Source organism: Trichomycterus rosablanca, chromosome 10 (genome assembly GCF_030014385.1).
Source record: "Trichomycterus rosablanca isolate fTriRos1 chromosome 10, fTriRos1.hap1, whole genome shotgun sequence".
Taxonomy (NCBI): Eukaryota; Metazoa; Chordata; class Actinopteri; order Siluriformes; family Trichomycteridae; genus Trichomycterus; species Trichomycterus rosablanca.
This window is the reverse complement of record NC_085997.1, coordinates 14,156,212-14,168,907: the sequence shown is the minus strand read 5'-3', so window position 1 is coordinate 14,168,907 and position 12,696 is coordinate 14,156,212. Positions and strand designations below refer to the sequence as shown.

The window sequence follows — 12,696 nt, the reverse complement described above, 5'->3', positions numbered from 1 at the left end:
GGGGATCAAATACTTATTTCCCCTAATTAAATACAAATTAATTTATAACTTTTATTTAATGTTTTTTTTTCTGGATTTGTTGTTGATATTCTGTCCCTCTCTGTTAAAATAAACCTTCCATAAAAATTATAGACTGTTCAAGTCTTTGTAAGGGGATAAACTTACAAAATCAGCAGGGGATCAAATACTTATTTTCCCCACTGTACGTGTTGAATCACTGTCCTGGTTAAAGATCTAGTGACAATCCATGTTGAGTTCACAGGTTCCCTCAGCTTTTAGAGGAAAAAAGTCTCACAACATCTCAGACCATCAACCATACTTAACAGTGAGCATCACATTCGTGTAGTTATTCTTTAGGTCACACCCACCCAAGTATTTGTTTCTAAAAATCTGAATTTTCATTTTGTCTGACATAGAATATGGTTCCTGTCAAAGTTCCAGCAGGGTTCAGGAAACTCCAGGAGCTCATGTTTGTGGTTAGATGACAAGAAAGCCTTCTTCCTGAGAAGCTTTGTAGGATAGGGGACATGGCATCATGGACATAAAATATAAAAAATAATCTCCACCTGGATATGTCCAAAGCAACACAAAAATAGTTTACAGTCATTAAATACAGAATAATTCTATGCTAAAAATCAGAAAAAACAGCTTCTTTAGGCCAAAGTGACTAACAGCAGGAACCTGGCTCTCTTACTCATAAATGGAATGGAACCCTAATCAATGTCATTGCTAACAAATATACTTCCTACTCGTCCTACTATTTCTCCTACAATTTCATGTCAACATGACTGCTGTGATGTTTGTGCAAGACATGCTTGAGCATTACATACACATGTTGTATAAGTTCAATTCATTGGAAGTTTGCCAATATGTATAAGACCAACTTTCTATCACATCCTTCCATTCAAAATTCCAAAATTCACAGAACTTACTCATCATAATTTCATAAAATCATAATTTTGCATCAGCAAGACCACTCTAAAAAGGGAAATTAACAAACAATGGACAATCTAGATGGTTTTCCAGCTATTATAAAGAAGTTTGAGCAATCCGGAGAAGTCAAGGATAAAAAGACCTGAAAGGCCAAGAACACTTTCAAAATAGGATCAGTATTTTTCAGAAAGAGTTTCTTCATTGAGAGAGAGGAAGAGGTCCAGCAAGGACCTGGCTCAGCATCTGGCAGCTTAATCGAGATGCCAAGCTGACACTTCTACAGTCTGAAGAAGCTTGGGTAGTCTTTTCAAAATAGTGGCAGCCAGGAGACCACTTTTATGGTAGGCAAGCAAGGTAAAAAAAAAACCTAAGATACGCTAAAGCTCACAAAGACTGGAATGAAAAACATTGTGGTGGAGGGTCTGTCCTAGTTTGTGGCTGCATTTCTGCCAGTGGTGTTGACAAAATTGTTGAAAAGTAAAGATTTTAATTTATCAAGTCATTCAAAAAAGTGCCTGATTGGAAATTGTTTCATTTTTTACCATAATAACAATCCCAAGCACACTGCAATTGCAGTACTGTATAAAGTCATTCCCATGTTGAAGAATGACAGAGATTTTAACACTTTGGAGTTGGTCCCCACTTTGCAGCTATAACAGTTTCTACCCTTCTGGGAAGGCTTTCTAGGAGATTTTGGACTGTATGTGTGGAAATATTTGCCATTCAACCAGAAAAGCATTTGGGAGGTCAGACACTGATGATGGACGAGAGGCCCAGGTTCACAATCTCCTTTCTAAGGTGTTTGATGGGGCTGAGGTTAGAAAACTTCTATACCAAACTCACCCAATTATGCTTTTATGAAACTTGCTTTGTGCACTGGGGCACAGTCATGCTGCATTAAGCATTTAGCACATGCTCTTACATTTCCTTACTGTAGTACACGGGTCAAACTCAAGGCCCGCTGGCCAAATCTGGCCTGCCATGTCATTTTATGTGGCCCGCGAGAGCTTAAAAGACGAACGAATGCCTTAAAAAATACTGTAAAATTGTACATAAACTGCATCTCCCACAATGAATGCCAATTTTTTTACCCGCAAAGTGACTGCATCCCATCACTAGATAGCAGTGTTTCCACATCAGCGTTTAACTAAGGTGGTTTTCCAACAAGTGATGTTGAGAAATATTTACAAATAATCCCAAAATGTACAAGAAGAGAAAACTGAAGCAGAAGGAAGATAATTAAATGAAAGATGGGAAAGTAAATGCAAGTTTGTGCTTCAAAAAGAGAAACCGGTACGTCTCTTGTGTTATGAGGCCGTGTCTGTGGTAAAGGAGCACAATATAAATGTAGATATACAATATAAATATACAGTATAAATTTGGCATTTTCACACCAAACACAGAATTTAGCCTCCAAGAAAACCAACAAATTGTCCAAGACTTAAATGGCAGACTGCAATCACAGCAGGATACGTTACAATCGGCCCTTTGAGGGCCACCATAATGCAGATGTGGCCCTCGTGAAAATGAGTTTGACACCCCTGCACTAGTACAAGTAGACAACAGTCTAAAAACACAAATCTGCTGAACCTTGTTAGAACCAATGTATAGGGAGATTTTTTTTTTACTGTAAGTGTAGGCTTGTTTCAATTTAAGTGCTTAGTGAAAAGATGAGTCTTTAATCAACATGTGTATAAAATCGATTTTATATACCTAAAGCAATGTGACTGAATTAAATATGGGCGCATGTGTTCCAGTACTTTTGTGCATATACAGTGGGGCCAAAAAGTATTTAGTCAGCCACTGATTGTGCAAGTTCTCCTACTTAGAAAGATGAGAGAGGTCTGTAATTTTCATTGAAGGTACACTTCAGCTATGAGAGACAAAATGAGGAAAAAAAAATCCAGGAAATCACATTGTAGGATCTTTAAAAAATTTATTTGTAAATTATGATGGAAAATAAGTATTTGGTCACCCACAAACAAGCAAGATTTCTGGCTCTCACAGACCTGTAACAACTTCTTTAAGAAGCTCCTCTGTCCTCCACTCGTTACCTGTATTAATGGCACCTGTTTGACCTCGTTATCTGTATAAAAGACACCTGTCCACAGCCTCAAACAGTCAGACTCCAAACTCAACCATGGCCAAGACCAAAGAGATGTCGAAGGACACCAGGAAGAAAATTGTAGACCTGCACCAGGCTGGGAAGAGTGAATCTACAATAGGCAAGCAGGTTGGTGTGAATAAATCAACTGTGGGAGCAATTGTAAGAAAATGGAAGACATACAAGACCACTGATAATCTCCCTCGATCTGGGGCCCCACGCAAGATCTCATCCCGTGGGGTCAAAATGATCATGAGAACGGTGAGCAAAAATCCCAGAACTACACGGAGGGACCTGATGAATGACCTGCAGAGAGCTGGGACCAAAGTAACAAAGGCTACCATCAGTATACACACTACGCCGAGAGGGACTCAAATCCTGCAGTGCCAGGCGTGTCCCCCTGCTTAAGCCAGTACATGTCCAGGCCCGTCTGAAGTTTGCCAGAGAGCATATGGATGATCCAGAAGAGGATTGGGAGAATATCATGTGGTCAGATGAAACCAAAATGGAACTTTTTGGTAAAAACTCAACTCGTCGTGTTTGGAGGAAGAAGAATGCTGAGTTGCATCTCAAGATCACCATACCTACTGTGAAGCATGGGGGTGGAAACATCATGCTTTGGGGCTGTTTTTCTGCAAAGGGGACAGGACGACTGATCCGTGTTAAGGGAAGAATGAACGGGGCCATGTATCGTGAGATTTTAAGCCAAAACCTCCTTCCATCAGTGAGAGCATTGAAGATGGAACGTGGCTGGGTCTTCCAGCATGACAATGATCCCAAACTCACCGCTCGGGCAACGAAGGAGTGGCTCCGTAAAAAGCATTTCAAGGTCCTGGAGTGGCCTAGCCAGTCTCCAGACCTCAACCCCATAGAAAATTTGTGGAGGAAGTTGAAAGTCTGTGTTGCCCAGCAACAGCCCCAAAACATCACTGCTCTAGAGGAGATCTGCATGGAGGAATGGGCCAAAATACCAGCTACAGTGTGTGCAAACCTGGTGAAGACTTACAGGAAACGTTTGACCTCTGTCATTGCCAACAAAGGTTATGTTACAAAGTATTGAGTTGAACTTTTGTTATTGACCAAATACTTATTTTCCACCATAATTTACAAATAAATTCTTAAAAAATCCTACAATGTGATTTCCTGAATTTTTTTTTCTCATTTTGTCTCTCATAGTTGAAGTGTACCTATGATGAAAATTACAGATCTCTCTCATCTTTCTAAGTAGGAGAACCTGCACAATCGGTGGCTGACGAAATACTTTTTGGCCCCACTGTAGTGTACTGCGTAGTTTAAAAAAAAATCGACTTTTCTATTCACACCTATGCTTAATTTTGATTTCAATCATTCTTTCTTCTGTTCTTGTCCGATCACTCAGGTTTGATGAGGGTGGGGAAGGTGGACGCTGATGTCCTGTGAAAGCCTTCATGACTGTGTTACCTGCTCGCTCTCCTTTTTAGTTATGCTGTAATAAATAGGGGTGCCAGTGTCTAATGCTACTCCCTGTAAAACTGACATTTTACTCTTAATGATTTTACATTTTAACTACATTTTCTGTTGTTTTACCCCGAGGTGGTTCTGATGGAAAGCTGTTTATCCACCCGAGGTTGTCGAGACTGCCAGCAATGCTGCTCCTGCTAGATTTGGCGGAAACCAAAAATGTCAAGAACACACAGACTGGACTAAATAATGAAGAACTCCACTTTTTTTTGCTAGTTATAACTTTTAATTTAATTTTTTCTTCCTGTAATTTTAAGGGAGTTTTTCTTTGCCACTGTCGCCCATGGCTTGCTCAACAGGGGTTTTGGGTCTGTTGGTTCTGGAGTCTGTAAAGTTGCTTTGAGACAATGTCCATTGTAAAATGCACTATACAAATAAAATTGGTTTGACTACTTACCTGGCCATGCAGATCTGTGTTGAGCAGCATCAAAGAGCAGGTCAGGGTGTGGATGCCGTCTGTGAAAACACATCATTGAGAGAATTTTACATTACACCTGCCTGCTGTTTCTACACACCAAACATGCTAAACCATGTCTTTATTGAGCTTACTTTGTGCAAAGGCAGCTGTAGCCTAGTGGTCAAGGTACTGGATTACTGATCAGAAAGTTGCTGGTTCAAGCCCCACCACTGCAAGTTTGCTACTGCTGGGCCCTTGAGCAAGGTCCTGAACCCTTAATTGCTTAGATTGTATACTGTCACAACTGTAAGTCTTTTTAGATAAAAGTGTCTGCTAAATGCAAAAAATGTAAATGCAAAAGGGCACCTCCATGCTGAAATAGAAAAACGCCTTTCCCAAACTTTTGCCACAAGGTTAAAAGCACTGTTAGCAATGGGTGTGGCTAAACCACTAAAACTGAATACTGATGGGGGTGTTCATATAGTTTTGGCTGTATAGTGTACCAAAGATCATTATGTGCTCAACAAGAAGTAAATAGCAGCTAGAGGATTCAGCAGCACCAAGCCACCCCCTCATAGTGTAGCCAGGTGGGTAGAGCTTTGGGCTATCAACTGAAAGGTTGAGAGTTTGAATCCCAGCTCTGCCATGCAGCCACTGTTGGGCCCTTGAGCAAGGCCCTTAACCTTCTCGGCTCCAGGGGCGCCATACAATGGCTGACTTAAATGTTATTCATCTAATTTTAATATGAGAAAAATGAGTAAACACAATGTGCAGCTTTTTCTATTTTATATATATATTTTTGTTTATGCATTTCCTCCCCTTATCACCCGACTTTAAGCGTACCCAGTTACCCAAATGCATTATGCTTCCTCTCTACTGATGCTGATCCCCGCCCTGATTAAGGAGAGCGAAACAGACACACGCCCCCTCCGACACGTGTGCAGTAGCCGACTGCATCTTTACACCCGCACGAGGCGAGTTCATATGCGGATCAGCTTCGTCTACGGAGAGCCACACCCTGATCCACATTATCCCTCAACTCTGCAGGCGCCATCAATCAGCTAGCAGAAGTCGTAATTGCATCAGTTATGAGGAGTCCCTATCCGGCTCCCACCCTGTATGAACAACAGCCAACTGTTGTTCATGTAGGCGCCCAGCCCAGCCCAGCCGGAGGGCAGAGTTTCGAACTGACATTACACCTAATTGAGGCAAGTGATGTCTGCAGTTCTTCAGATTTGTCTGGGTTCTTTTGTGCATTCTTGGTGAGATTTATTTGTAGATAATGGCTCTTACTTTGGTTCACTGGAGTCCCACAGCCTTAGCAATGAGTTCAGTGGCTTTGTTCTTCATCTGTATTTTAATCTCTTTAGAACGTGGCATCATGTGCTGCTTTTTAAAACTTTCTAGCCTGTTTCACATCGCCATACAGAGTCGTGATGTTTACATTCAACATGCCTGATACTTATTATGTAATTATCTCAGACTTCCAAATCCCTTCCAAATCCCCAATAAAGATCTAATGACATTTTTTTGCATGATCATACACTTAACTTGTGCACAATGCTACTCAGAAATCATTCTCTGTTTCAGCAAGAGCAAACTATACAATTAGAATCAGCAATTTAGGAGGCTGCAACCCTACAAATGATTAAAATAATGTTTAATAGTGCAGACTACTTTACATAAAGATTTTCTAAATTAATGTTCAAACTTGTACCTTCTGGTAGTGGAAGTATAGGGTTGCACTGCAAGAATCGATGTGAGAAGTGAGCTAGGACTCGCTCTCTCTCCTGTGTTTCTCCTATCAGCACAAATTCATTTAGGAAGCTCCTAAATCAAATGAGAAACACAAATGCTAAATAAATAAAACATTACATATGTTAAAAACTGGATCTGGATCTATCTATCTATCTATCTATCTATCTATCTATCTATCTATCTATCTATCTATCTATCTATTTCTCTCTCTCTCTCATATATATATATATATATATATATATATATATATATATATAAAATCTATACTAATATAATATATATATTAAACTTTTTTTTATTGCTACAATAAATTGCATAAATAAAATTTGACGGTTTAGATTCAGTGTCACAACAATTACATATTCACCAAATCAAGTTACTAATCAAATTATTTAAGCTGATCAGGATTTTCTAAAAAAAATACAGTTCTATATTTGTAGATAAAAAAATAAAAAAACATTTATAAGGTTTTAATAATAAAAGTATACCACTAAATTTGAAATAATTATAAAAGCAAACACTAATAATCTAAATCAAACATTTACTATTGCACTTTTTTGTTTGGAACAATTATAGCCTATGTACTTCCCGTTAATCATTTCTGACCCTGTATAATTTATATAAATCGATCAGCCATAACATTAAAACCACCTCCTTGTTTCTACACTCACTGTCCATTTTATCAGCTCCACATATAGAAGCACTTTGAAGTTCTACAATTATTGATTGTAGTCCATATGTTTCTCTACATACTTTTTTAGCCTGCTTTCACCCTGTTCTTCAATGGTCAGGACCCCCACAGGACCACCACAGAGTAGGTATTATTTGGGTGGTGGATCATTCTCAGCAGGTGGTGTGTTAGTGTGTGTTGTGCTGATATAAGTGGATCAGACACAGCAGCACTGCTGGAGTTTTTAAATGCCATGTCCACTCACTGTCCACTCTATTAGACACTCCTACCTAGTTGGTCCACCTTGTAGGTGTAAAGTCAGTGTCCCTGCAGTGCTGAGAATGATCCACCACCCAAATAATACCTACACTGTGGTGGTCCTGGGAGAGTCCTGACTATTAAAGAACAGGGTGAAAGCAGGCTATAAAAAGTATGCAAAGAAACAGATAAACTACAGTCAGTAATTGTAGAACTTCAAAGTGCTTCTATATGGTAAGTGGAGCTGATAAAATGGACAGTCAGTGTAGAAACAAAGAGGTGGTTTTAATGTTAATATAAATTTTAAAAATGAACTTGCATGAAGTAAAAGACAATTTTATCTGTTTATTTGTATTAAATTTATATATGTTTAATTTCAATAAAACTATATTTTATATCCAGTTACACCATTACATGACCATATAACTCCTATTTATTAGTGTTGCTAAAATATTAAATACAAACTACATTTCTGGACATGTTGTTGCAATTTGTAAATTAAAAAAGAAAACATCTAGATTGAATTCAATTAGAAAATGCATCATCATTAAGTGTAATATAAAACAATGACCTTAGTGCTTGATCCAAAGTCTGTCCTGTAAAATCAAAGTAACTCAGGTACTCCTCTGCTACCATCTGACTGAAGTCATTACTGAAAAAAAGAAACAAAAAATTAAAGTTTGAGAGGAGAAATATAAAAGGGCAAAACATGTCAGTCACTTTTTGGCATTATTAACAGGAAGTATATTTCTTATTTTAAAGATATTACTCAGATGGCAAAAAGAAGTATTAACTAGTATTTTTACTAAATGTGTGCATCAAAGAAAAGTCTGAATCCTCCTGTCACCAAGAAAGCATTAACACCAGGTTAGACAACTTGTCCCTCACAGCCTTGGAGTATCTAAATTTAGTAGAAGAAATTTACATGACATCCTGTACTTTACATTACTTACATAATCCTCAGTCTTACCGATTATGTTGATTATAGATTTGGCCAATATATTTTAAAAATTGTGTGTCATCTGTATAGCAGTGGTAGACTATGCCATGTTTATGATTATGTTTTCCTAATGGTAGAATGTAAAGTGTAAATAAGAGAGGTCCTAACACTGACCCCTGTGGTACCCATACTTTTGTACTCAGAGCATTTATTGTTAACATTAATGAACTGGTAGTGGTTCAGAAAAAAAATTAAACCAAGAGAGGGCCAGTCCCTTAGCACATATTGTATTTTCTAGCCTATCCAACAATAAAACACTAGGTTCTACAATATCAAACACTGCACTAAGATCTAAGTGAGATTTATTCATCATCAGAGCATATTAACAGATCATTAACTACCAATTAATTTAGTTTCAGTACTAGGGTTGGGTCTAGATGCTGCTTGAAATGTGTCATAAATATTATATCTGTGCTAATATGAGCATAACTGTTCAGAAGCCATTTTTTCTAGAATCTCTGAGACAACAGGAAGGTTTGATATCGGCCTATCATTAGACAGCACATATGGATTAGGATTCTTAATTAAGGGTCTAATAACTGCACATTTAAAAGACTTGATGACATAACCAAGGAGTAATTAGTGAGTACGAATAGGATCAAGTAGACATGATGATGACTTTGATGATTTAATCACAGAAGTTAGACAACTTTGGGGGATTAGATTAAAGAAATGTAATTGGATGGCATTGTTGAACAAGCTGCTATGAGTGTGTATTGCTGCTTAATAGTGCAATGAGACACACTGACTTTGAAGTTGTATTTTTTCTATCTTATCATTAAACGATATAAGACAGTCAGGCTGTATTTTAGATTCTATAGCTGTGACATTTCTGGTAAGTTTGGATGCTGTATCAATAAGGAATCTGGAACTATTCTTATTATTCCCATCCCACTTGAAAATGTGTTGCAAGCATTAATATTAGAATTAATGTTTATATACAAATATAAAGTTGATTAGGTAAACATTGTAACTGTAAGTCTGTGGTGCTTCACTGATAAAGTGGTAAATTGTTAGAAGGCTAAAATGTAGTGAGAAAATGTTTACTTACTTCTTGCTTAAGTGACAAACAACATCACACTTTCTAAAGCCGTCGAGATTGTACAGTCGCTTGGCTAATCGTTTGGCAGCCGGAAGGTCCGCACGGTTACTGCTGGTCAATGTGTCATTGCTTCCTAACCCCAAACGCTCATTTAGCTCTTGATTAAAATCTGCAACCAGTCGTACAGATTTCTCCCTACACACAACACACACAAACAAAACACAGGATATTGGATAGTTAAAAATAGTTTGTTAAACCAATATTGGGTCAATTTAGTAGAAAAGATTTACATGACATACTGTACTTTATGTCAGTTACACAGTCCTCAGTCTTACTGATTGTGTTGATGATATACACTGATCAGCCATAACATTAAAACCACCTCCTTGTTTCTACACTCACTGTCCATTTTACCAGCTCCACTTACCATATAGAAGCACTTTGTAGTTCTTCAATTACTGACTGTAGTCCATCTGTTTATCTACATACTGTTTTAGCCTGCTTTCACCCTGTTCTTCAATGGTCAGGACCCCCACAGGACCACCACAGAGCAGGAATTATTTAGGTGGTGGATCATTCTCAGCACTGCAGTGACACTGACATGGTGGTGGTGTGTTAGTGTGTGTTGTGCTGGTATGAGTGGATCAGACACAGCAGCGCTGCTGAAGTTTTTAAACACCATGTCCACTCACTGTCCACTCTATTAGACACTCCTACCTAGTTGGTCCACCTTGTAGATGTAAAGTCAGAGACGATCGCTCATCTATTGCTGCTGTTTGAGTTGGTCATCTTCTAGACCTTCATCAGTGGTCACAGGACCCTGCCTACGGGGCGCTGTTGGCTGGATATATTTTTGGTTGGTGGACTATTCTCAGTCCAGCAGTGACAGTGAAGTGTTTAAAAACTACATCAGCATTGCTGTGTCTTATCCACTCATACCAGCACAACACACACTACCACCATGTCAGTATCACTGCGGTGCTGAAAATCATCCACCACCCAAATAATACCTGCTCTGTGGGCATACTGGTGCCATGTGTTCCCCAGGTAAGCGACGCACACGCACCCGGCCATCCATGTGATGTAAAAGAAAACATGATTCATCAAACCAGGCCACTTTTTTCCATTGCTCCGTGGTCCAGTTCTGATGCTCACGTGTCCGTTGTTGGTGCTTTTGGCCGTGGACAGGGGTCAGCATGGGCACCCTGACCGGTCTGCGGCTATGCAGCCCCATACGCAACAAACTGAGATGCACTGTGTATACTGACACCTTTCTATCAGAACCAGCATTAACTTCTTCTGCAATTTGAGCTACAGTAGCTCGTCTGTTGGATCAGACCACACGGGCCAGCCTTCGCTCCTCACGTCTATCAATGAGCCTTGGCCCTGTCACCGGGTTTACCACTGGTTCTTCCTTGGACCACTTTTGATAGATACTGACCACTGCAAACCGGGAACACCCCACAAGAGCTGCAGTTTTTGGAGATTCTCAGACCCAGTCGTCTTTGAGGATAAATGTTCACTTGCTACCTAATATTTCCCACCCACTAACAGGTGCCGTTATGAAGAGATAATCAGTGTTATTCACTTCACTTGTCAGTGGTCATAATGTTATGCCTAGTTTGGTGTATGTTCTTATATGAAAGTTCTTAAATGAGCCAACATCTCAAAACCAACAGTAATTTAAAAACAAGAAAAAGAAACATCAGGGCAAGGTGAGCATGTATAATGAAACTCATTGTAGCAGCAGAGGTTAAAAGTAGTTACTTTATCAGTGAGTCACACTATCTTTCGTGTAAAACAAACAGCAGCTCAAATCCATGTCTGACTGAAAAACAGAACAGGAACCAGGATGGATTTAATACCTCTACAAAGATCTGAACTGCTTCTGGGAAATCATTTCGAATTTTGAAAAGAATGGGTTTAAAAACACAAAATCAAAAAAACACTGCAGAAGTGGTTAATACATTAAAATAAATCCATAAAATAGGTGTAAAATTGAAGAGAATAGAGAAAAATTTAAAGCAAGTAACATTTAGCAAGTAATGTTGGTGCCACCCAGCTTCAGGGTCATGTGTCATTACTTTTAGTTACTAGTTTTTGTATTTCCTTAGGTACTCTTCTCAACATGCTTGTCAAAAAATGGAGTTTATTTAAATATACTGAGGAGTCACTGAGTATAAAAAAAGTGTCCTGCCCTGTTCCCAGCATTCTCAAATTTTCCATTTCCATTTAATCTCCAGACTAAACATATCTCTGATCAGGACAGCTCACTAAATAATCAATCAATAATTAGCTACATTCACAGATCAAATCTTACCTGCATCCTGAATGGCGGCGTGCTGGGATGTACTGATCTTCAGTTGAACTGCAATTCCAGCATAAAACTGAGTTTTTCTGACCCTCTCTGCTGACCCTGTTTCGGCTAACGGACGAGGATCTAACACCCCCTCCATACTGGGATCCTGAGACCCTCTTTCTCTGATTCATGCTCGTTTCAGCAGTGTGTGTTCTTGGATCCACTCCTGAAACATGGCCCATCATCTGTACTGCACTGCACCTGATCACCTGCACTATAACTGAACACTATTCAGTCTCGTTGAGTCTCACTTAACCATGTGGTTCTTGTTTTTCTGAAGGTTTGTCTAACTGCACGTTCTAAAGGAGTTTGCTTGCACTATATTTCTCTCCAGTTTCCTATTACTGACTGTTTGCTCTGGAATTTGGCAGGTCTTTCTTTCCAGTCTCTCACCCCTCCCCTCCTGCTTGGTAAACTTGCAGCATTCATATGACCTACAAAATCAGGCATGAATGGGCTGCAAAAATGGTGACCTTAATCCCAGTCTGACTGAGTCTGCCAAAACAAATGTGAATTTAATTCTTGAATTGGTGATGTCTGCTTTGGTAATTGCTGCACTTGTTGTTTAACATGATCTTTTTCATTTTTCTTAACTCGTTTACCAACTCATGTACATTTGTTTATTTTATCTAAGCTCTCGTTTAAGAATTACATCTAAAGTAATTCCCTGTCATA

The 12,696-nt window shown here is 38.9% G+C and overlaps 1 protein-coding gene across 1 annotated transcript in view; it reads right to left on the bottom strand.

The window, feature by feature from the left end:
- The window catches only part of LOC134322055 (PH and SEC7 domain-containing protein 1-like), a 51,217-nt gene extending 39,065 nt beyond the window's left edge, over nucleotides 1-12,152 (bottom strand). The window contains exons 1-5 of the mRNA XM_063003924.1: nucleotides 11,983-12,152; nucleotides 9,672-9,857; nucleotides 8,192-8,272; nucleotides 6,652-6,764; nucleotides 4,935-4,993 (exon numbers count right to left, since the gene is read on the bottom strand). Of these exons, the coding sequence (XP_062859994.1) occupies nucleotides 4,935-4,993; nucleotides 6,652-6,764; nucleotides 8,192-8,272; nucleotides 9,672-9,857; nucleotides 11,983-12,152 (609 nt within the window). The remainder of the gene's footprint in view (nucleotides 1-4,934; nucleotides 4,994-6,651; nucleotides 6,765-8,191; nucleotides 8,273-9,671; nucleotides 9,858-11,982) is intronic.
- Between the last annotated feature and the right edge of the window lie 544 nt (nucleotides 12,153-12,696).